This window comes from Excalfactoria chinensis, chromosome 1 (assembly GCF_039878825.1).
Source record: "Excalfactoria chinensis isolate bCotChi1 chromosome 1, bCotChi1.hap2, whole genome shotgun sequence".
Taxonomy (NCBI): domain Eukaryota; kingdom Metazoa; phylum Chordata; class Aves; order Galliformes; family Phasianidae; genus Excalfactoria; species Excalfactoria chinensis.
The window spans coordinates 13,537,763-13,563,188 of NC_092825.1; the positions used below are offsets into that span (position 1 = coordinate 13,537,763).

Consider the following 25,426-nt stretch of genomic DNA (forward strand, 5'->3'; position numbering starts at 1 on the left):
GTGACACATGCAGCAGAACAGGACCTGTGTGCTGCGCTGGATGGGGAGCAGCAGCAAATTGTCCCCACCCCACTCCTGCTGTAAAGAAGAGCAGGCAGGGCTGTGCTGGGCCACCGGGGAAGCAGAGAGAGCTTCCGAGGCAAGCTCCTGCTAATCAGCCACATCTGCAGGAATCTTTGTGTAAACAAAAGCCAAATCTCACCCCACCAGGGATGATCTGCAGATAAGAGGAAAACAAAGAGCACTAACAAGAGGGCAAGAAACGCTCCTCAATCCAAAGCCCCATTCTTTCAGCACATGCAAACTCTGCCCCTACTCCCCTTTCTGAACACACAGCTGCACACAAGCCCAGCAGGAGGTAATTCCATTTCCCCCTCCCCCCCCCAAGGGTCTTGGGTCAATTATAAAGAGCTCTGGTGGCTGCTGTTGTTTGGTGCATCTCCCCACTCACTTCTGCAGTCCTGCTGCAGGGCACTCCCATAGTAGCCCTGCCTACAGAGATGGCAGTTTTCACCCTCTGTGTGGTACAGGCACTTGACACATGTCCCTGTCCTCTTGTCACAGGCTTCAGGGTCGGTGGTGTCGATGTTGTTGTTGCACTGGCACGGCTGGCAGGCGCCGCCAACCTCATCGGGGCTGCCAAAGAAGCCAGACGCACATTCATCACAGCGACTGCCTGTTTGAACAAGCAGCACAACACGAATTACCATCACGGCTCATGAGTGCACAGCCCCGTAAATGGCAATAAGGGCTGTTAGATGGGGAGATGCTGACTGGATTGCGCTCAAGGCACAGGCAGCCTACCTATGTATCTTGGGCTACAGACACACACAATCTGCAGGGTGACAGGGTCCTGGTAACAGCCACTGGCAAACTGGCGTCCACTCCCAGGGCCATCAGGGCAAGGGCAGGGGCGGCAGTGGTCACCTGAGCCCAGGATGGGGTCTCCGTAGTAGCCAGCCTCGCACCTGTGTGAACGGGTAGACAGAATGCAGGGGACTGCAGGCAGATGGATGGATAACTTAAGCTCAAACATTGCAAGAGGGTGAAGAACCCAAGGGCAAATAGACCCTTGCAGTCCTCCTGCACAATGCATGCTCTGAGCAGCTGTCTTATGCCAGACTAACAGCAGGAGACCTGTGGCAGACACTTCTACTACAAGAAAGACATTGAGGTCCTGGAGCCCACCCAGAGAAGGGCAAACAGAACTGAAGGGTCTGGAACAGGGGTCTGATAGGAAGTGGCTGAGGGAACTTCAGGGATGCTCTGTCTGGAGGAGGCTTGGGAGACCTTATTGCTCTCTACAGCTGAAAGGAGACTGTGGCGAGGTGGGGGTCCCAGGTAACAGCAATAGGATGAGAGGGAATGGTCTCAAGTTGCACCACAGGAGGGTAAGGTTGGATATTAGGAGACACTTCTCAGAAAGAGCAGAGGTACTGGAACAGGTTGCCCAGGGAGGCACCATCCCAGAGGTTTTCAAAAAAGGGTAGATGGTTTTAAACTAAAGGGAAATGGCTTTAAATAGGAAGAGGGTTGGTTTATACTAGATATTAGGATGAAATTATTTACTGTGAAGGTGATGAGACACTAAAACAGGCTGTCCCACCCTGAAGGCATTCAAGGAGAGGCTAGATGGAGCTGTAAGCATCCTGGTCTAGAGGGAGGAGGTGTCCTTGCCTCCTGCCTTGGGTGGGGGGGTTGAAACTAGCTACCCTTAAAGGTCCCTTCCAACCCAAACCTCTCTATGATTCTGTGAGGCAATTAGGGATGTGTTTTAGTGGGCATGGTGGTGCTGGGTTGATAGTCGGACTAGATGAGGTCTTTCCCAACCTTAATGATTCTATGATTCTCAGGAGGGTTTCAGTGGGGAAAGCCTGGTGCTAGATGGGAAGCTATGGGCAGTGTTGTCCCCCCTCCACTCCTCTGTCATAAGGACTCACTTCCCCCCACACATTCTGCATTTCACAGCAAAGGCATTGCCAGCTGTGAATGCAGTAATGGACCAGCCAAGGCTACAAGTACCTCTCGCAGTTGGGGCCCGCCGTGTGGTCCCGGCAGTGCAGGCACTCCCCAGTGTAGGGGCTGCAGTCATCGGCGTGGCCGTTGCAGTGGCAGGGCTGGCAGCTGGGGAAGCCCCAAAATCCAGGCAGGCAGCGGTCACACTGCCGCCCATACACACCAGGGAAGCAGTGGCACTGGCCTGTCTCCGCATCGCAGAATGAGTTGTACGAGCCTTGTAAGTGGCACTCACAAGCTGCAAGGAGAGTGGAAAAGAGGCTGCATTTGGGAGGCCAGTGCTCTGCCATCAGCAGCCCAAGCCCTGGGCATGACATCTCACGTACGCCTGCATCCGCTCGGCCCAAATCCAAAGGTGCCGGGTGCACATCTGTTGCACTGTCTTCCAACCACATTGGGACGGCACTGACACTGTCCTCCGCTGGGGTCACACACTGAACTCAGTGAGCCCTGGGGGTCACACTGGCAGGCTGAGCAGAAAGAAGAGAAGCACAGGGCAGTGAGCATCATGGTGCAGGACACACACACCTCACACTTCACGGGCACACCAGGAAGCACCATCAAGCTTCCAGGTGCAGTCTGCTCTATAAGCAGGGAGTTACGTACACAAGGCAGTCTCATGCAGTAATGCAGAAATGCTGAATATGATGTTCTTGCAGACATCTGTCATTGGGGTTTTCACAACGCTCCGGCTGTTTTCCAGACACCGGTATCTCTGGAACGTTTCCCAAGCACTGTTGGTGACCACGTCTTCACCTGAGCCTCCCACGGTGAAGATGTCCAGTGATTTGCAGTACGGCATGAGGACAAGCTACAGAAGAATTTCATAGTGGCAATGTGTCACTGTTTGTAAATAGCCTCCACCAAAACTGTGAGAACATGCTACTATCCCACTTCCATTATGCTTCATAGTCCAAAAAATCAAATAGGTAGACAGAATTTGTAAGGGAAGTGACAGAATGATTATACAGAACTATTACACTCATTTTTGTGGCACAGTTTTCCTATCTACCAATTCTACCCATTCAGGAGTTTGATGCACTGTAAAAGTCTGCCTCTGTGGTCCAGTAAAAGACAACCAAAGCCTATGTGCACAGAAAAGCCATGTGCACGCTTTGTGCCTGAAAACACCTGTTCAAAACCTGGACTCAGCCTTAAGCAACAACTTCGTAAGACAGCATCCTGAATTTACACAGATGCATCCCAAAAGAAATGCAAGCTTTTGGGATTTTAAAAACACTTTTCCACCAAAGCACCCCTCAGGAAATTTCTGCTCACAGAGTCGATGAGTGTGTAGGGATTCTCCATCTCAGATTCCACCAAGGAGTACTGGGACAGCTCCAGCCGGATGGTGTAGTTCAGCCCCTTCTCGAAGCAGACCGGCCGTGGGAGAACAACATATCTGGATTGGGAACAGGAAACGTTTCTCACTTGAAACACCCAGCACTGTAAAGCATTTCAGGTGGCCCCCATAAAGCAATTGAGATAATGGCGAGCAGCCAAGAATGGGCAGAACAAAAGGTGCAATGTAAAGGAGCTGTTTTGGAGGCCTGTGCAAGTCAGAACCGGAAAAGCTTATCAGCAAGGTAAAGAGTAATAGCGACGTCGCAGGCTCTGCAAACACCTTTTTTTTCAGACAAGAAGAATAAACTTAAAAGCTTTGAGACTACAGACACAATACTAAATTCATTTTATACAACACACTGGAAATGAAATTCTGTTTTCATAGAGGCCAAGGCAAGCTGACAACAACTCTGTTTCAGCTGCACTGAGACCACTCTGACAAATTCATTCTGAACTGCAGGGGAAGGTATGAAGATACAGATGACTCACAGCAGCCTGCTTTTGGTCAGTTTGTAACCTGGCCTTTTTTCTGGTTCTGGTCTACTCAGTTATACTAACCTGGAGCCAGGTGGCAATGAGACAACCTGATTATCGTCATCAGGAACTGTGTTGCCACACCGGCTACCTGCGGCAATCTTGCCTGGGCGCGACACAGTGACCACAGCTTTTTCCCACTGATCCGGCAACTGATGAAGTAAAAAAGAAAGGCTGATTAATGTTAAGCAAGGGCTGTGAGCTCCTGGAAGCATCCAGCACTGAGGTGAGGAACAGCTGCAGAAAGGAAGGGGCAGCAGCTCCAAGCACCACTGGGGTATCTGCCCAGTGGTGGGCTTGGGCTGAGATAGGGAGAGGCAGGAGCTCCAGTCTCCTCTTGTGCACCACCCCCTCCCCATCCTAAAAAAACACAACTCAAAGCATAATGTCAGTGGGGAGGCTTGGGGGAGCCTTAACCTCTGCTCCCCTCACATTTGCATCCCAGACCTGAGCCAGCTTTTCTCCATGATTGGCTGCTGCCAAACTTAAGGTAAGGAATAACTGTTAGGGTGGGTATTTCTCTTGACCTCCCTCTGCTGTGAAACACCAACAATCAAAAACAGCTACTCACAAACTCCTGGCAGCAGGTGTTCAGTATCCAAGATGGACAATTTGTCTCCTAAGGCATGTAACAGTAGCAGCATTTCTACTCTCTGCAAGTCTGTCTGGCTGATACCAAATTCATATTCTAATCTGTCCTGAAGGGCCTTGTCAGTTTTCAATTTACTTATTAAGCATCTGCTGCAACACACAATGATGTTGGATAAAACTGTAAGGTAAACAACACCAGATAGTAAAAATCCTCCTGGACTGTCATGCATCTGTATTGGTTTTAAATGTACAGATGGAAACAAAATGTACAGAAGGTATATAAGTGAATGAGTAAAGGGAAAACTCACCAACGGTGGTGCCTTGACTGAAGCAGCTGAGGCAGTCCTCCCTGGTGAGCGATCTCCAAGAGATACTGCTCCAGTGGGAGTCAGCCCTTAAATGAGGTCTCAGAGGGGATGGAGTCAAGCTCCACCCCTTCCGGGAGCACAGCTACATCACTCTCACCTGTGCTCCCACAGCTGACCCCATACTTGCCTCAGCTGATTAATCAGAGGTTCAGGCTGTGATTACCAATCTCCCATACACTCCACCCCTTCACAGCGTGAACCAATGATTAGGTGAGTTTTCCCTTATCACAGAGACCCAACGCGACGCTGATACAATTTCCCGTCGCACCGAATGCTGATGTTATTCAAATGATGATTGGATGGGTATTCACGATCTTCCGTGGGCCAGTGCTTGATAGATGTTACTGGAGACAAGCCATCTCGAGGTGCAGGTCCATTTGCGTTTCATCAGTCCACACGAATTGTTCTCTGATGGTCCTAGAGGCTTAGAATCTTAGGGAGAGTAATACAGATGTTTCAAGGGTACCAGGAGAGGAAGGTCTGCCCTCCAGGGCAAGATACAGGCCGTATTCTTGTCTTGGGTCAATACTTCTGCTCGCACCGGATTATGTCCCGGCCTCCGATACCATACCCTCTGGCCAGATATCTGTGGCTGTATAACTATATCTGGCACCAGAGGAGGAGTCCTGATCTGCCATAGGGACATGATGGGTGTCCCTTTAGCAATAAAGACCGGAGTATTGACCACGATGTCAGTAGGCCATGTACCTATCACCGAGGGGGTAACTGAACCTCCCACCTCCAATAGTCTCCCCCAAGGTGCAAGTAGGCCACACCACTTAGGTCCTACTTGCACCTTCCAGGGCCAATTTATCTTATGGATTCCTGGTTTTAGATTCTCAGGGGCAGGGAGCAGAAGATTATTGTCATTACCAACCTGCGGTTTTACCTCATTATCAGCACCTGTAATTTGAATCCTAAGAGGGGAGGCCCATATAGTGTGTAACATTTTCAGAGCACTGGGTCTGCCATCCCGAGGTCTTTCGTTCAAGTCCCGCAGGGTTTCGTATAATCTTTTTGTCCACCCCTGCAGGGACTGGGAGTCTGTCTTCAGGGCAGCCTTAAGAATACCATTGTAGCGTTCAATAAGGCCTGCCCCTGTTGGATTATATGGCAGATGGAATCGCCATTCAATGTTGTTCTCTTCTGCCCAGCGCTGTATCATCGCTCCAGTAAAGTGAGTCCCTTGGTCGCTCTCGATGACTTGAGGTGTCCCATATGCAGACATCAGTTTAGTGAGTGCCTTAATTGTATATGCTTGATTTGCCTTTGGTACGGGATAGGCTTGCAGCAGTCCACTTACAGTATCAACGCAGGTCAGGGCATATCTCGCCCCCTCAGACCGAGGGAGGGGCCCAATGTAATCAACCTGCCATCTCTGAAGAGGACTATATCCTCTAGCAATGTGGGATGTTGTTTCAGGCAACGGTCTTGGTCTCATCTTCGAGCAAGCGTCACAGTCCTGACATGCTTGGACGATATCAGATAACTGTACAGGCAGCCCCCATGCTTTAGCAGCTGCCCACATTATCTTTTGTCCAGCATGCCGTAGCTTCTGATGTAACCATCGGGCAATATTTTCGGATTGTGAATTCCCAATCCATCGAACTCGGGCCAGTGTGTCCGCTTCATCGTTTCCTGGTGACTGCAGGGGTTGATGACCAGAGACATGGTAGACACATACCGTCCTGTGTTTGACTGTATTCCAAATGTCTACCCACATGTCTTTCCCCCAGATCGGTCGGGCGTGGATAGTCCATTCCTGGGTAGCCCACTGCGTAATCCACAGAGTAAGCCCCCGGTACACGGCCCAGCTATCCGTACAGATGTTCAGGATGCCATCACCAGGTTCTTTAGTTATAACCATCCACACGGCTCGTAATTCTGCCCATTGGCTGCTCTGACCATCCCCCTCATCAAACCAGATTGTCTCAGTAGAGGGATGGTATGCTATAGCTCGCCACTTGCTCGGGTTGCCTCTGCTGGACCCATCCGTATACCAGGCATCTTCAGGAATAGGATATCTTCCTTCCTGAACAGGGCTCTTCTCTGGTGGAGCGACCATTGGTTCTTTCGGCGTATCACTGCGATATGTCACTGGGCCTAAGATCTTCTGTAATTCCTCCTTGAGTGGAGACGAAGACAAGCTGCTTCTTTGACTTAGATAGGCGACCCATCGTGCTACCGTCTGTGCTTGGGCCACCCCTGTCTTAGGAAGGTGAGTTAGATCTCTTACCCACCCCTGGATCGGTAATGTAGTTTTAACTATAACCTCTGCTGTTTGCGTTATTGGCTCTACCGCTTGTAACGCTGAATAGGCAGCCAATAACTGTTTTTCAATCATGCTGTATCTTTCTTCTGCTCCGTGCCAAACCTGAGACCAGAATCCAATGGGGGTTCGAACAGAACTCTGGCGTTGCCACAGGCCCCAGCCAAAACCATCCTGGGTAACATGAACATCTAGTTCAGCTGGGAGGGTCGGATCAAATATACCCAATGCCTGGGCTTGTTTAACTGCCAGCTTTGCCTGTTGGAAAGCATCTTGTTCTACCTTCCCCCAGTTCCACGATTGACCCTTCTTGGTAAGCTTATACAATGGCCTCAACAACTGAGCTAAGTGAGGTATAAAGGAGCGCCAATACCCTAATATACCTAAGAACTCTTGTAGCTGTTTTGATGTTGTAGGGACTGGGAACGCTTGGACTTTATCCACTACTGCACTGGGTAGTACTTTGGTTTTTCCGGACCAAATTACTCCCAGGAATTTTACAGATAACCCCGGACCTTGCACCTTCTGTGGGTTTATAGCCCACCCTCTCTTTTGCAGATAAGCTATCAATAAATCTGCTGCTTGTCTCACCGCCTCTAATGAATCGGATGTTAACAGGAGGTCATCAATATAATGATATAAATTTACATTATGTGGCTTCTGCCACTTAGCCAGATCACGCGCCACCAAATTATGACAAAAAGTAGGTGAATGCACGTACCCTTGCGGCAGAACCTGAAAAGTCCACTGCCTGCCTTCCCATGTGAATGCAAACTGGTCTTGTGATTCTTCACTAATCGGAATACTGAAGAATGCATTCGCTAAGTCTAGGACACAGTGATACGTTTTAATTTCTCTACTTAGTGTGTCCATTAGGGAGGCAATATTGGGTACGGCTGCATGAACGGGCGGCGTGACCTTGTTTAATTCCCTGTAATCCACTGTCATCCTCCATGTTCCATCCGATTTTCGCACTGGCCATATTGGGGAGTTGTACGGGCTATGTGCAGGCCTTATAATACCCACTCTTTCTAATTCCTGCACTGTTTTTGTTATTTCATCCTGCCCACCTGGGAGTCTGTACTGTTTTACATTAGTAATCCGACGTGGCTTGGGCAGACAAATAGGCTCATGTTTTGCATGGCCTCTCAATATTGTCTGAATTGCCCGGATACTAATGCATCTCTGCCGCAACCGGAACTCTCCCACTGTTGTGTGGAGAGCCAGACCCCACAAGATATCAATTCCCAATATGTACTCCGGAATTGGGGCAATAGATACCTTGTACTCCCGTGGTGGGAGGCGCCCGACCCCCAATTTTACCCAAGTTTGGGTGACTGGAACGGTCTGTCCCCCAAAGCCTCCAATCATTACTTTGTTCCCTCTGAATTTTGTTGGATCTCCATAAATTATAGATGTTTCCGCCCCCGTATCAACGAGGGCCATAACCTTCTGCACATTTTCTCGGGACCAATATATTGTCAATTCCACATAGGGCCTCCGGTCCCGTCTAGAGGCCCTAGGGTGACTGACGTCCCTCATCACGCCATAAACTGGGCCAGATTCAGGTCTTTTACCTCTGATGCCTCTGGTACTGTGACCCGAGGCACCTGAGGTGGCCTCTTTTTCCTATTTGGCACGATAAAGTCTTCTAGATTCCAAACTGTTGTTGGTCGTCGTTCTATAAGCCTTATCCCCGGTCTTTTGGGGCGGTTTTGAAATTTTTGTTCATCCTTCAGCTGTTTCCACAACTGAAGCAGAACGTGATTGGGCTGCCCATCAATTTTGGCAAATTGAACACCTGCTCGGAGTAGATCATTAAACATTTGTTTTCGGGACACCCTAATGGGTCCCGCCCGAGGGGTTCGTGGAGCCGATCTCCTGGCTCGGGCTATTGGAAAAACTTCAGGATCTTCAATTACTCTAATATTGCGCTTGGTTCTTAGGCGCTCCGTTTCCCCCAGGTCCGCTACCAATTGGGCAGCATGTTGGACTGCTGCCTCTGCGGCCACTAGAGGATTCAATATAGAAACCAATGTTCCATACATATGTGAGGGAGCCTGTTGTAAGATTAGGTCCCTCATTCCCGCGGAAAACTTCACCATGTCCGGACTAACAGATACATCTTCATAGACAGCCTCTCGCATGCCTAGTTCCCGGATATAATTTTGTAGGTCTTCCATAGAAGACCACATTCCTGTATGTATTGGCATGTCTGTTTTATTTGACCATACCATACGGCAGGCAGCCATTATCCAATCTACGATCGAATGATTCTCTTCAGGGAACTGGGACCCTGAGTACAATCTCTGCCTCAGGGCAGGATGGACTGTTATAGTTGCTAGTTTAGATACCTCGGAGCCGCTAACTATTACACTTTCAGCTCCCGAGTCCCATAATCGTAACAGCCAGGCTGGGACACTTTCCCTTGGTCTTTGCCTGAAGCGCTGTACTAGATCCATAAGTTCAGTGGGTGTATATGGACGTGCTGTTACGTGTAAATAGGAGTCAGCAGGGGTCCATTGATCAGGAGGCACCCCTGCTGGTCGCTCCTGGACTTTTTTTGTTTTTTGGGTTACCATAGGACGGACTTCTAATAAGTCCGTCTTAAGTGGCTCTTCTAGGTCAGATTTGGTGACCTTAGTTTGATCCGATGTTTCAGGATCCTTACTATCATCCATTGTAATATATCTAATTTGGGGGGTGTTTGAAAAAAATGATGAATTTTTCCCCGTTAATAGATTAATTTCGCCCTCCAATTTTTCAATGCGGGCTTTTAATAATTGATTTTCATGTTCAATCTTATCTGATTTAACCTCTGCCTGATTTAAAGCATTCAATAAAGGCCAAGCAGCCATGGATGCAGCCATTTGCCTTTCTTTGGTTGTCAAAATATCTTTTTGCAACCCCTGAAAGTATTCAGTTAGATGGTAAGGGGACATATTGCCCGTTACCCGTAAGGGCCCCCATTGTTCTATAATCGTCGCTAATTGAAAATATGGGGATGCCTCAAACCCTGGTATTTGTCCAGGGAGGATTTTCCCTAAGGGGGTGATCTTCTCCCCCTTGAACCAGCTAAACACATTCCACAGGAAAGACATTTTTTTTTCCGATATTTGCAGGCTCCTGCCTGGCTCGCCAAATGTATTGGTTTTAAATGTACAGATGGAAACAAAATGTACAGAAGGTATATAAGTGAATGAGTAAAGGGAAAACTCACCAACGGTGGTGCCTTGACTGAAGCAGCTGAGGCAGTCCTCCCTGGTGAGCGATCTCCAAGAGATACTGCTCCAGTGGGAGTCAGCCCTTAAATGAGGTCTCAGAGGGGATGGAGTCAAGCTCCACCCCTTCCGGGAGCACAGCTACATCACTCTCACCTGTGCTCCCACAGCTGACCCCATACTTGCCTCAGCTGATTAATCAGAGGTTCAGGCTGTGATTACCAATCTCCCATACAGCATCTCAGACACTTAACTAAGCTCCCATCCTTGTCTGCAAGTCTTGATGCTTCCAGGAAGCCCTGGGCTCCCACTGGCCATGCACTGGGATGCCAAGCAGGTGTCAGAGAGCAATAACCCACCTGGGGCTCATAGCGGATCACAATGTCGTACTCCATGGAGTAGGGAATGTTGTCGATGTAGAATTCCAGGTAAGCCCCCTCAGGGACCCTCACAAATCCTATGCCTGTCCACGATGGTGTACGGTCCTGTGTGGACTGGCGCTCAATTATGTTTACTCCCTACAGAGACAGGAAAGAGAGATTTTAGTACCAGTACACAGAATTTGTGAGCCCCACTGGAGTACATTAAGTTCTGCAGACGGATTACTTCTGGACTGCCACGTCAATTGCATCCCAGAGAATACAAGCTCTCTCCTTTAAGAGATGTGTGCATGCACACCACTGCCTTCCCATTTGGAAGGGACCTTAAAGATCATCTAGTTCCAGCTCCCTGTCATGGGCAGACACACCTTCCATATGACTGTGTATTGACAGAAAGAAAGATAAAACAACTCCGCAAGAGTCTTCATCCCCTTACCTGCTATTGAGGGTAATAAAATCTAAAATCTTGCTGGGAGAAACTCACCGACCACCTACAGCACCCAGTTCACCCTACACAGATGTGTACCAATGCAGGATATAACTGGACTGCTGTAATAACATTACGTATCTGTAACGTAATAACTCACCACATTTGTAGCAGTAGGATTTACTGCAGTGGCATAGAAGTGCTCTGCTAACTCCCAGTCTGAGTGCTAATTGCTTCCTGATTACATTGGGCTTGGCCAAACCAAACCACTGCTTGGGATAACATCTGAAAGCAAGTCACAGCTATCATTAATAGGATGTCCCTAAGTAGCAGAGATCCTAAACACCTCTAGACAATAAACATCCAAGCTGATGCTGGCTACTCCTCTCAGTCTGAGATGTCAGTTTTTTATGTTTAGCAAAGAAGAGGAAAAAGTTAATAGAAAGTGGAAATCTGCGATGTCCAAATTTCCTGTTTCAAATATATCTGCATCCATGAATAGTTCTCGCTATAAAACAACATCCTGAGCATTCCTATGAAAGCTGCTTCAGTAGAAAGGGATAAATGAAAGGAAATGTCAATATATCTGTCACTCCAGGATGTCCCCTCATGTATTCTCACACCCTTTGAAGTGAGCCAAACTATACATGGTTAGCCTTTGGCTTTGAACAAAGGGATGGAGCTCCCACAAAGGACTGCAGGCGGAATGTAAGTGAGAGCGTGCAGGAATTATGCACAGGGACTTGTGACTGCCTGAAAACCCCTATAGCTCCATCCATCTTGTTTTGTCTCGTGCTGGGTCCCTACCTGAGCATTTAAATCTTATTCTGTCACCAGATTAATAACAAAGATTTATTTCCCCAATATCAGCATTGTTTAAAATGGTTTGGTCCACAGGTTTCCAAAGACAAGCAACAGCTCACCTCCTGGCTTGGTGAGGCAGCTTTTCAGGCTGAACTCCTTGCCCCAGATACCTGGAACCTTCAGCTGGAAAGACAAATGCACCCAAACACGTGCCAGCAAGCACACCCTGCTGCTGGCCAAGTTGTGCTCGATGCTATCTAGCACAGATACCTAGCAGGCAAAATGCTCTGCCCTGGCTTGAAACCTGACATTCTGCCTGAAACAAGTAAATTAGGAAACAGTACCCCAGGCAGACTAGGATCTGGTGCCTCAGAGCACTCATTATCTCAGGAGAAGACGGCCCTTCTCCTTGCTGGAGGCGAAAGTAATTGATGTAATCATCTGGCCTCTGTAAATGAATTAAAAGCAAGGCTGTGTGTCCAGGGATTGGAAGGAGCCAGAGAGCCTGATGGATCTCATGAGCCAGTAAAACAAACTACAGGTAACCTTACTTACAAATGAATTTTTTGCACAATTAACCACTTATTTAGTCATTGATTAAAAAAGTGTCACTAATGTACAGAAACTGACACAGCAAAGTGCTGGAACCTGTGTGCTGCTCCCTCCAGGTGTCAGTGACAACGAGAGGAAAATCCAGCATTGGTGCTCCACCACACTTGAGGTAAGAGGGCAAAGAGAGGTGGGTGCGTATGCAATGGGTAAGATGGATGCAGACAGAAAATGAACTATATAATCATCAGCAAAGAAACAGATTAAAAGAGGAAAATGGCAGTTTTCCTGCTCTAAAATACTACATTATTTATCGATAGGACTAAACAAGGAGGAACAGGCAGTGCTCCGACAGAACTCCATTTGGCACAATTCCACATTGTCTTTGCGCAACACTGACATTATAAAACAGCCTCTTTCCAACACCCAAATTGCGAAACAGAGCTTTCCCACAGACCAGCACACTCCAGCTGCTACTCACAGGACCCAGGTTGGCTTCCTCAGCCTCATAGATGTAGTGGTCAAGCGAGATGAAGTAATACCCAGGCTCCACTTGGTTGCACTGACGCCCGAACATGTGGGGCCGGCACTCACACTGTCCCGATTCACTTGAGCAGCTAAAACAGAAAATCAATGAATGTACAGCACCACTTGGCTATGACACGTTGCTGCTACAGCTGGCTCCTCTGCGCTGACAGAACATCAGCCTGGTCCCAGGCACAGCCATGGTTCACTCCAGCTGTGCTCCTGGGTACGAGCAAGGAGTGAACACAGGCCAAGACCATTTCACACAGACAGCTTGCATGTGGTTTCCCCTGTTTAGATACCGAGAGGATTGAATGTTACAGATCCCTGAGGCCACATAGCGGTTCTGGGAGTGCTTTGCTTGCTTACAAAGCCACATAGCCAAAAGGCAAGTCTGCCCTTTGACTCCAGGCCTGTAGGCCATGCATGCAGCTATCTGCTCATCTGGGCTTGGGCAGAGCAAGAACATGCACGACTCTGCATGCCCGAGATACTGAGCTGCTTTTGTACTTGGCAAAGTACATTCCAAGAGGCTGCCCACAGGCAGCTCTGCTGAGGGCAGAACCACACATAGCTTATTCAGATTTGGACGGACACAAAGATGTGGGACAGACTGCAACACTGCTGGGGGGATGGAGAAGGTCTGTCCATTCCTTTTGTAACAAGCCATTTTCTCTGCATAGCTTTATTCCAAAATGACTCTTTGTAGCTTCACTGCTCCTGCATCTGCTCTGTATTACAAAGAACTCAGGGGTAGGTTTTATTTTTGATAGGGTCTTGTCATACTTTTTCATAGGAAGGTTTCCTGGCCCAATAAAAACGTCCCTTACCTTTAATTTCAATTTAATACAGAAACCTTCCCTAAAATCAAAACCTTCTGTGTTTCCATGGAAAATCTCCAGGCTTTTTCAAGCCCAGTCTGAAAGTAGTTTTTACCTGAAATCAGTTTTGAAATTACAGAGATACACTTCAACAGTGTTTGCTTTCAGATGCCAGAAGGGGAGTAAGAAAGTTCCCTCTCTAGGGATGTTAACAGCTCCAGTGCACAAGCTGCAACTGCTGCACTTTGTATGGAAACGAGCCTGGGGCAAGCTATGGTTGCCCAGGTGTTGTAGGCAGCAGCAACCAGGCAGCAGAGGGGAAAGAGCTCAGGAGAATGGCATCAATCCACTCCCCTGGGAAACTGCTGTGGTTTCACACAAAAGCAAGCTATTTCAAGGGGTCTGAGGAGGGAAGGAAAGAGAGAAGCGATAAAAGAAATATGTCACTGTTGAAAAGTCATGCTCCCAATGTAGGGGAAGCTGCTCTGATGAGAGGACTGGTCTGGTTACCTGAAACCCTTGCGCTGACACATATTTAAGCCAAGACTTCTCATACTGTTACTAATGGACGCATCTCAAAAACCCAAGTTTCTTTCTGAACAACCACTACTTCCTCAATGGACACGTGCGGACCTACGTGCCCCATGTAGTGCTGCAGGAGCAGTGCAGCAGTACTGCATTGCTGGCATGCTTCTCCAGTGCTGATGGACAGACAGACAGACTGACTAAAGGGTCAATGTGCAGGCCAGACCAAGAGCCAGCTCAGTGCAGATACCTGTACCACCCCCTGCAGCAATCAAGATCTACCACTTCCACACTCAGGAGCAGAAAGATGATCCCAAACACTGCCCTCTAGAAATTATGAAGGTGTTGTGATTGCACATGGAACAAACCTCGCTGTGCTGAATGATTTACAGGAGAGGACTGGGGCTGGGACTCACTTGTTATGTAGTGCTCCTCCCTGGTCGCAGTCACAGGGTCGACATCCATCCATGTCATTGCTCAGGCCCCAGTGCTCAGGCTGTGGGAGGAGATACCACTGATGTAACTACATACACCCCACAAGCGCATTTTGCGTTGCACAATACCAGCCACTCTTAGTTGGCCCCTTGAAAAGCCATAACTGCCAACAAAACTCCATCTGCCCTCCTCCATTCCTCCAATTGGCCCAGGGGCTTTAGAAATAAAACCCTTCACCACTGAGCTTTAAAAAATAACTTACAAAGGACTCCATCTCCTTTGCTTCACTCCTACTGCACCATTTAAACCAGTATGGGTGCAGGCTATCAACCCACGAAGCCCAGCTCACCGCACCCTAGCAGAGAGCAGAATAGGGGCCAGTAGGGCTTTGTGCCCATGTAAGGCTGTTCCTCTGGCTTGCTCAGCGGAAAGGAGGACAGACAGCCTTGTTTAGCTTGTCCATAGTTTACTGTCAGATAAGAGAGCCTGTCAGTGTTTATACAAACATATCCCTTTATTTGACAGCATGTTTCTACAACACTCCAGCACACACAAACACTGTATGGAAATGTATGTGTAGCAATTAATCCCTGTCTAAGAAATGGCTAGCATAGAAAATGTTATCTTGTGCTTCTCAGTTATCTTTTATCTCTAACCCTAACAAGGGCTCACGCAGAACTGCTCCAGACCCGCGTTTTCGCAGAGCAACCACAATAGTTATCCTAACATCTTACTCCTTAAACACACTGAAGTAACAGGAATTAATTTCCAGATGTTCTCACCTGCCTCAACTCACACCCAGCGCACACCTCCCTGCCCATAACATAGCTCCATGGCTCCCGACACTTTGAGGTGCCCACCCAGTCTGCAAGCCAGGCGCCTGCTTGCTAGCAACCCTCACACCATTGTCTCCTCGTTATTTTTACAGTAATCTACTTACCAGGCACTGATTGCACTGCTTTCCTGTCACCAGGCGCTTACAATAACAGTTTCCTGTCTCTGAATCACAAGGATTCCCTCCAGGATGGGTACCCAGAGGATTACATGCACAAGCTGGGTTGGGAAACACAAACAGGCAGGTCAAAACACAAGGTTTCAGCTACAGTATCCAATTTAAATATTTATATTAAAGCTTCCCCTAATTTCCCAGGTCAGACATTAATTGCACACTTCGCCCACCACCCATCCCAGTAAAACTCCTCTGGCTTATAGACTTAAAAAGAAACAGGATTCTGCTACTTCCACTCTATGTATTCCCCAAGACCAACCGGGGACATCAGTTTTAGAAGAGAGTAGACACCAAGCTACAGCAGATCTACAAGAATGTTTTCTTCTTTAGCAAAACATGAAACAAAGGAAAAGAAAAACAACTCCACAAAACCACCCTGTCCCAGGGCTAGCAGCACCTCAAAGAGCTTTTGTTCCCACAGAAAGGAACATATGTTTTTACTCACATTGACAGCCTGATGGGTCATCGGCACTCAGTCCATAGAAACCTTCTTTGCAGAGATCACAACGTTCCCCCTCGACGAATAGTTTACAGCGGCACTGGCCGGCAATGAGGCCCGTAGAGAAGTCAGTGTAGCGATCACATATGCCACCGTTTTGGGAGCCAGCTGGGTCACAATTACAAGCTAAGAAGGAAGCATTGCACACTTATTGAGTGCTACAACAGAAAAGGCAAAGTCTCACACTAAGTGATTTAAACTCAGCTGCAGCATAGAGTATGGGTACCACAAGGAGAAGAGATGACACAAGTTGAGCATGAAGCCACCAAATACATTTGCAGATTCTTAAGGAAAAAGCCAAAACGCAGCTAGGCTCACTCAACTCCTCCATGCTAACCTCCAAGCTCCCCTCCAGCAGCTTTGAGATGAAGGAAGGGGTTGGGAAGAGCGCAACAGCTATGATAAATCCCAAATCTCTCACAGCAAGTCCTGAGGACCATGGCCCAGGCCCCACATCCATCCCACCGGACACAAGGCCGCCCTTACGCTCGCAGACGTCAGGGTCCCGCAGGTCTCTCTCTGGGTGCTGGAAATAGAAGGGCTTGCACTGCTCGCAGTTGCGCCCCACCGTGTTGTGCTGGCAGTCATCGCACACCCCTCCGCTGGTGTTCCCTGTCGCCATGTATACGGCCATGTCGAAGTGGCACTGTGAGGAGTGGCCATTGCAATTACACTCTGTGACAAAGATGAAAATCGAGAGTAGGAAATCAGAGGAGATGAGTCAACTGAAGAACATGCAGAACTTGACACATCGTCATAAATTCCACAAGTTGCTCACGCAACAATGCATAATGCTAAAAGCAAGCAACACCAGGCTTCAGATTTGCATGTTACCCAAACTCACTTTTACACGCGTTACTATTGCGGCCTTCGGCAGGTCGCCAAGGTAAGTCATGGTAGAAATCCAAACACTGCTCACAGTTCAAGCCCTTGGTGTTATGTCTGCACATGCAGTGCCCGTGGACCTGTCATCAAAATAAAACATATATATATATATATAAGTAATTGGAGAAATAGTTGATTATTAGGGAGGGTGGAGAAAAAAACCACGCTCCTCCTATTCACTCAAAATACAACTAGTGGAAATACTTCTGGAGTCTTTGCATTATAATGCATACAGTGCAGGTAAGTGGAAATGAAGGGCCGCTGAAGTGTATCTTGTCTGCTTAGGTTAAAAATATCCTCATAACAAACCTGTCCTTTCCTTACTGGAACTTACACGTGAATAAATGATTTTAGGCACAAACAAGGACAGCACAGTTCCACCCAAATAATCACAAAATCTTAGAGCTAATAATTAGCTGTTTATTACTTGTTAATTAGATATTAACATGCAGCAAGTTACATCAGCATGTCAGTTCTAGCCCACTGCTGCCGAACCTTGCTTCTCTAAGGAACAATAACCACATTTTGGATGGGTTTCATCCATCAGACCAAGACTTTGTCATCAACACAGAAACACTGAGCAGACAGTGTGGATGTGACAGCAACTGCCTTTGGTGATGGGGACTACCAGCACTGGAGCCACAATTCTAAGGCAACGGGCTGTTGTCAGGTGGAGACCCTGGCAGAGAACACGGAGCAATGGGGAATACTCACATCCTGCAGCCCCTGAGGCAAGAACACAGTTTTTCCCTATGCCTCTGCATTTTCATCTAGTTAATAACTCACTCATTAGCATGCCTGCTATTACCGCTCATTAGGCAAAAATCATGGGAAAACCCAGAACCAAGAAGGGATGCAACACTCAGACAACAGCACTCAAGGCAGGCATCAGGATTTCCCTACAGAGCTTGCTGTAAAGTAATCAGGGCTGCAGCTATGCAAACGGCTTCTCAGCTGATAAGGACTGATACAAATGCAGATCTTGTTTGATTCACGGAAGTGTTTCTACCTTTAAGGCCACTCTTTACTTCAATTTTAGGGCAATGATTTCAACAAACACATATCTCCTGTCCCTTACAGAAACACTCCCTTTCTGCCTTGCTGCCTTTTCATTTCATCAGCTCGTAGCATAATTAGAAAATGAATGCTAAAACTATCTCACTGTTTCACTCTCTGTCCTTGATTAATGTCAGCAAGGACAGATGACAGGTTTGCTGCTAAAGAGAATGACTTCAATGTTTTTCATTCTTTCTTTACCATTCCTTCCACCTCTTCATCAAAGCCCTCCACTGGTGCACACTCGCTGGCGTGGCCATAGCAGAAGCAGTTCCCGCGCACCACCATGTCGTAAATGGCATAGTAGTACTTCTCCCTGATCTCCATCCTTGAATCCAGGAGGTTATCTCCCAGTGTGTGCAGCTTGGTGAACTTGACTCTTAGATTTGTGATCTTCAGCAGGTCTGCAGGGGACACCAGAAAAAACATGTTTTGGAGTTATTTACCAGATACGGTACTGAATGGGAGGAAGCCAGCAATGACTTCCCAAACACACTTCCTACGGGCAGATTAGATCAGGTTTAATTTCAGCTCTCACATGCCACATATTATATCACTTCATATTCCCCACTTCTAAAAATTGCAGTAACTTACTACAGGCTGACACTGTGTAAGCTATTTTAAGCTTAAATAAAAATACTGGCTTGTTTTACTATAGGCATACTACAGGCATTACACTACAGGCAAAAAAGCACGTACACCAGTCCCCACCAGATGAGATACTGGTTCTCTAGACACTTCGAGGTTTGAAGTGTAAGATGTGGACAGCAGGAGGAAGGGAGGGGGTCAATATTAAGCAACTGTTGACAAGTGGACTTAGAGCTTTAAGAGTTATGAGTCTTTTGAACAAAAATCTATGATGGAAACAAGACACAAATATTTTCCTCTTTCTTATACATCCAACTTTCCCAGCAAACTTAAGCTGATGAAAGCAGCCTCTTCCTTCTTTAAAAGTTTGGGTAAAAACATTCAACCAATACAGCAACTAGCAGACTGTCTCCTACTTCAGATATTTTCTTCTACTGCGGTTAACTTTACACAGAAGGACGTGAACTGAAACTAAGAAGGAAAATGAAATTAGAGGTCAAGTTTAAGGCACTACCATTCCCTACTCAGGCCAAATGCCAAAAGAGGTTAAACTCTGACCACACCACAGCAACAGGTCTGTACATCTCTCTGCTTTCCTTGCTTGTAATGACTCCACACGCCCACTATGGGCATTTCTAGTTTATGATCATGCCTGTGTGGACCAGCTATGCAGTGTTACTAAGGCCGGTCACTCAAAAGTCATATTTCAGAAGTTAGAACATCTGAATCATAAAACAGGACTCCCTTGGTTTTACCTCAAAATGCAAAATGATCTAAGTACATTTGTCGTTCTGATTCTTTGCTTTCTGAAAACACTCCAAGGATTCCCTTGGTGACTCCATGTATTTTGCAGAGGGGGTTCCTTAAACAAAACTCTTTTCCTGAACCAATAAGGAACCATACCAAGAATGCATTCATATGACTTCAAAATTATTATAAGAGCTGATGTTTTACGTTAATTATGGATTGTTTTGTTTTGTTGTTTGTTTTTTGGTTTTTTTTAATAGTAAATAAATAAGTACAGAAACACTTCCAAATGAGCTTAGAAGATAACTGCATACATACTTTGAATCCTTGGACTGTATGGATCTTCAATTCTGAAAGCAGGATCTAAAACACGATATATGACCTGGGGAAAAACAGTACAACAGAAGGCTCAGGGAATCTGAATTTGTACAGAAGTCTGCTCAATAAGCGTATGGAAAAAAAACCCTCTGACCTCTCCCTCAGTTGAAGGCTCAATGTCGGAGTATCGGGAATCACAGATGATATCATCCACCTTCTTCATGGGTCCAGTTGAAATCCCAGGAAACGAGCTCTCACAGTCATATGCAAAATACCTATATACTTGCCATGTTTTTCCAAAGTCTGATGACCTTTCTATCAGCATTGCAGCAGGGCGGAATGTCTAGTAACGAGAAAACCAAAGGAGGTTGTATTCTGTTAACTATTATTCACGTTTACATTGAGCACTTTTAACTGTGAGCTATCAACACATCTGGATTTTCATCTCTCCTCTCTCTGCAGAGAGTATTTGCCCTTTCACCCTCCACTGGTCAGAGGCAGTTCTTCAACGTAAGGCACATTAAACCACAGACCATCTGTCTTTAGAAAAGGCTGCATTCAGCAATCAAGCACGTAAGTGCCCAAAGTTACAAGTTTCTCAGATTTCAAATCCTTTCTCGAAACTAAGATATTAAAGCAGGGCTCCAGAGACAAAGGGATTTTTTCCACTGCATGTGAAAAGCAGCACAGCCTTCTTCCTTGCCACACCTCCTCTCATCTTTTGCAGAGAAGACCTCATGGGTCTGTGATGATAAAATTTCAATCAACTGCATTTCAGAATGCAGATATTAATACCTGCCTTGCATCAGGAAGAGCCATAAGTCGCTTCATTAACAGTACGGATTCAGAGAAGGTCATCAAGGAGCCAAGCACAAAAAGTCATCTCAGTCCTGGTTGGAAACTATTTTAATCTTTTTTCTGCTTCCTGGCTGAAAATGTCACCCCTACTTACTTACAGGACCTGGGTGCACAACAGGTTGGCCGTGAGACAGCACTGTGCCCTTGTGGCTAAGAAGGCCAATGATTTCCTGGGATGTGTTATAAACACCACAGCCAGCAGGTCAAGGGAGGTGATCCTCACCCTCTGCTCCGCTTTGGTGAGGCCACGGTTGGAGTGCTGTGCCCACTTCTGGGCTACACAGTGCAAGAAAGACTGGCATGTTCTAGAGAAGATGTTCTAGAGAGAGTCCAGCAGAGGGTCACAGAGGTGACTGAACAAGCTGCCTAGAGAGGCTGTGGATTCTCCTTCCTTGGAGAGAATCAAGACCCATGTGGGCACTTTTCTGTGCAACCTACGGTAGGGGACCTGCTGTAGCAGGGAGGTTGGACTAAATGATCTCCTTTCAACCCCTACAATTCCGCATAAACTAAGAGATTTGCCATGTAGAGAGCAGGGATTTAGCCCTGCAGGACCTGCAGTCCCTAAACTGAGCTGAAGGCTGCTGCTAGCACTTGCCTGTGATTTAGGATGTACAGGACATAATCTGCCATTCCAAGACATCTGTTTGGCGAGAAACAAAGGCACTCTGTGTACAGATGTTCCTTCTTCCTGAAGACCTTCCCATTTGCCAAATGAAAGCTGATAACACAGCCAATTTTTATTTTTTTTAAATCCTCTCTACTAATGCTTTAGCTAATGATCTTCTATACACACAAGCACCACAGAAACAAATGACCTGACTTTGTATGATCCCTTCTGCAGCCTCACACACTCGATGTTTAAGCACAACACAAGCCACAAAGTCACAGCTGAGCGACTTCAGGAGTTAATGGTTGACAGATCTGAAAATCAGGCTAACCAGCTCACACAGAACCCATGTCCCAAGCACCAAAAGGGTGTGAAGGACTCTCATGTCCCTGTCTTTAGGAGACGCATGAGGCTTTGCACAGGGCTCACACCGCAGGTAAGGCTGCAGGATCCTTACCTTGAAGGTCATGATGAGATGAGTGAAATGAAACTCAGCCTCCAGGTTCAGCTGGATTGTCACATTTTCCAGACCTGCAAGAACAGAGAAAAAGAACTGTGCAGCAAGCAAGGACACTTGCCAGCCTCTGCATCAATATTTCACCCATGTTCTATGCTCTGGTGACACTGGGATTCTCTTCTTTGCCACTTAGCTCTAACGTCAAAAAGGAATATAGAGCATTAACAAGTTACAAGGAGATACTAAGGACCTGTTGAAGACTGCATTACACACGGAATTACTGTGCATCACCTGCAAAAACACGCTGTACTCAAATCATGAGCCTGCACTGCCTTCATTTCAGACTGTAACATGGCTAACACCACCAGATGCAGGACAATGGTGGCTATAGAACATGGCCAACCCGTAGCTCAGTGCTGGGAGGCTGGTGGGGGTGAGGACACCAAGCCCAGCCCCAGGCTGTCCGCACACACTGCAGCCACAGGGTGGCAAGCCAGCTGTGAGCCTCTGCAGGCCTGACATCCAGCATCTCACCTCGTGGGGAGCACTTCCCACCTTTTTTCACTCACTCTGGACTCTTCTGTCCATCTGGACACAGGAACTGTTTCTTTACAGTATCGTTTTATATATGCTCCCAAACCAACCACCCCAGCCCTGCTTTGCAGTCACAAGGGCTTGGAAATCACGATGAGCAAAATGTTTTTCAAATGGTGCAGCGTGACTACCTATGGTCAAGGACTCTGCACAGAAACAGCAAGTTGCAAATATTATTCTGTCATGCAAGAAGAGCTCGCAAAGCAGCTGGGCACCAACTACGCTGCAGTCAGAAATATTAAGAAAAAAATCAAGTGAGATTTACAAAGAGGAGGAAGGGTAAGAAATGAAAAGAATAAACCAACAAAGTGCTTAAATTTTCAACCAGTTGTGACTTGACGTGCAGCGTACAGCAGTGGTCCCTTCTGCTGCATGCCTGAATGGAGGAAAACATGAATTGGACAGAAAGAATCGTTTGTTTTTCATTGTTGAAGGACATTTTCATGACCTTATGAGCTAAGAACTTTGCTGTGTGGATGCTGCCAAGCCTGTTGCAAAAAACATGAATTATGTGGAACGCTAGAAGAGAACCAGAAGGGACAAGCGGTTCAGTAGTCTGATCTATATGGTTCAAATATGATTAAAAAGGACTTAAGGAAATTTTTTCTCTACCAAGCAACAGAAATGTTACAAATATTACCATGTTATTTTAACAGAGCCAGATAGCTCCTGCCAGCACATTTACAGAAATCCCATCCCGTCCATCTGGCTTTAGGGCAGGATGATTCCTTTCTATAGGAAAGCATGCCAAAAGCAAAACCATAAAAGCCAGAAGGGCAGAAGAAGGGCAAAAAATAAAATAAAGGCCACCAAACTAACATGCAACTTGTCGAGTTTTTTAGCTTGTCGGCTCATTTCTGGCATTAGTGTAACTGCTTGGCACACAAGAGTAGGAACCCGGGCTCGTGGCAGCAGGACGGCAGCTGGCAGCCCCAGCAGTGCGGGGAAGCCCCGCAGTGAGCCCTCCCTTGGCAGCAATGGCCAGGATCTGCACCACTGGAAGGGCTGTTCCACTCTCCTGCTCAGACAGGAGGCGGGTCTGAAGCTGCTCTGGGAAACTTCTCTTTTTAGGAAAGGATTCTCACAAGCAGCAGGAGAGCTCTTTCCAGCACTCCTGGAGGGCTCACAGGGTTTCGTTACGGATATGCAGCCGCTCCAGGACACACAAAAGCAGCGTTTTACTCAGCCTTCAGCTAACAGCGTGATCCTTCTCTCAGCAGTAATTACCAGCCCTGAGCTAACAGCAAACACAGAGGTACCGGAGACAAAGGGAGAGCGCCTGAGACCCAGCGCCTGAGACCCAGCGCCTGAGACCCAGCTCCCAGACACACAACATACCATTTTCCGATTGCCACCAAAGCTTCAGGCGATTAGGATCGAATGTGGTGACCACGTTCTCAATGCAATGGCTGTCGGGATTGAGAGTGTCATGGAAGGGCTCCTCAGAGTCACATATGAAACATTTTTTGTCCTCCTGGAACAACAAGATAACCAGCATTACTGATTTTATCCACGGGCAATAGTTGCTTCCTGCAGATAAGAGTATTTTTCATTCATGCTACATTCCGTGCATTTTGCCTGTGGGAGGCATCGAAGGTGTGGTGCTTTGTTTCTCAATTAATTGATAAGTGTATTTACCTTTATAAATTGATGCAAAACGCCAAACGGAAAATATGCCAGGAATTTCATAAAGCTGTACTTTTATGGGTGCTGTGCTTCCTATCTAAGCTGCAAGGTTCAGGAAATCCCTGTCAGCAGGCAGAAGAGCTCCCAAACACAGGCAGCAGAAATCCCTGAACTGAAACACGTGCACATGAAGCCACACGTGTGAAATAGCCCTGGCTCTTAGGACCTCACTTGGGGATGTGAGTTCTTCAAATGTGGAGTGTGAAAATCGCATCTCCAGTGCATGCAGAGGGCTCACTGGCATTCAGCAACTTCATTCATGTGCCTAAGCAGCGGCAAAGCCACATAGCATAGGGACTGGTCTTGTTCGGCCCCATGGCCAGGGGATGCTCCCACACCCGCAGCCCGGCAGAGCTCAGAAGTAGGCAGAGATACATCAGACAGACAATGGAGTGAGGCAGCGCTATCAGCCATGCCGGCACATCTAAACTCCCCAAGCGGTGCTTCTGGACATAAATCACACCTCGGCACCTCATCACTTTGGGGATGGCAAAACCCAACAATGCGCCTTTGTTACTTGGCTGTAGCAGGGTGCTGATGCCCCGGGACTCTGACCCCAAGGCTGAGCCCGGCGTCACCCCCTGCAGCGCAGCGAGGGAGGGGAGGCTGGGTAACTGCGGGCACAGGAGGGAGCGGTGCTCCTTCAGAGTGGCAGAATCTGCCCCCATTGTGTCCGCAGGAGCCCTGCCCCGGGGCCATCTCTTTACTTTCCGTATAACCAAGCTGCCGATTGCCGAAATTCCATTCCTATCCTCCATCTCCGGTGAACTCACAGCTTTTAAGCTTAAGCAGAAACAGCCTTTGTTTTCCCCACGGATGGACCCGACAGCCCCACTCGCGTCCCGTCCGTCGCAGCCCATACAAATATAATCAGGTTACGGGCGCAGCCGCCGAGCACTACAGACCACTTGCAATCAGGAAGCTGTCTAGACGGCTCCGTGCAAGGCTGAAATAAAGGGAAAGCACTGCCGGAGCTCACCGCGGCCCATTCCGTCCCACCGACTCGCCTCACGGTACGGGTCGCCTTGGGCGATGCTCCCGCAACGGGGCTCCGACGGCGCGGGGTTCCCCGGGCCCACGGCTCCCCCCGGGGCTCGGCACGGCGCCGCTCACCTGGAGGTGGCTGACGATGCAGTAGGGCTCGGGCTGGCGGAGGCCGCACGTCGAGGAGGCGGAGAGGCGGGCGGCGCGGCCGATCAGGAGGTCGCCGGTGGCGGGGTAGCAGCTGCCCTCGGCGCAGCCGTAGCTGTACTCGGGCTCCTGAGCCGCCGCGACCCGGAGCGCTGAGGGAGAGAAGAGAGAGGAGGGGG

The 25,426-nt window shown here is 47.8% G+C and overlaps 1 protein-coding gene across 1 annotated transcript in view; it reads right to left on the minus strand.

The window, feature by feature from the left end:
• LAMB1 (laminin subunit beta 1) overlaps window positions 1-25,426 on the minus strand; it is a 48,766-nt gene that overhangs the window by 23,044 nt on the left and 296 nt on the right. The window contains exons 2-21 of the mRNA XM_072326534.1: window positions 25,230-25,399; window positions 23,769-23,904; window positions 21,837-21,910; window positions 20,066-20,254; window positions 19,912-19,975; window positions 18,460-18,662; window positions 17,162-17,282; window positions 16,804-16,992; window positions 16,264-16,443; window positions 15,750-15,862; window positions 14,791-14,870; window positions 12,985-13,120; window positions 10,703-10,861; window positions 3,919-4,046; window positions 3,295-3,418; window positions 2,623-2,827; window positions 2,343-2,486; window positions 2,023-2,254; window positions 805-968; window positions 452-676 (exon numbers count right to left, since the gene is read on the minus strand). Coding sequence (XP_072182635.1) covers window positions 452-676; window positions 805-968; window positions 2,023-2,254; window positions 2,343-2,486; window positions 2,623-2,827; window positions 3,295-3,418; window positions 3,919-4,046; window positions 10,703-10,861; window positions 12,985-13,120; window positions 14,791-14,870; window positions 15,750-15,862; window positions 16,264-16,443; window positions 16,804-16,992; window positions 17,162-17,282; window positions 18,460-18,662; window positions 19,912-19,975; window positions 20,066-20,254; window positions 21,837-21,910; window positions 23,769-23,904; window positions 25,230-25,399 — 3,036 coding nt within the window. The remainder of the gene's footprint in view (window positions 1-451; window positions 677-804; window positions 969-2,022; window positions 2,255-2,342; window positions 2,487-2,622; window positions 2,828-3,294; window positions 3,419-3,918; window positions 4,047-10,702; window positions 10,862-12,984; window positions 13,121-14,790; window positions 14,871-15,749; window positions 15,863-16,263; window positions 16,444-16,803; window positions 16,993-17,161; window positions 17,283-18,459; window positions 18,663-19,911; window positions 19,976-20,065; window positions 20,255-21,836; window positions 21,911-23,768; window positions 23,905-25,229; window positions 25,400-25,426) is intronic.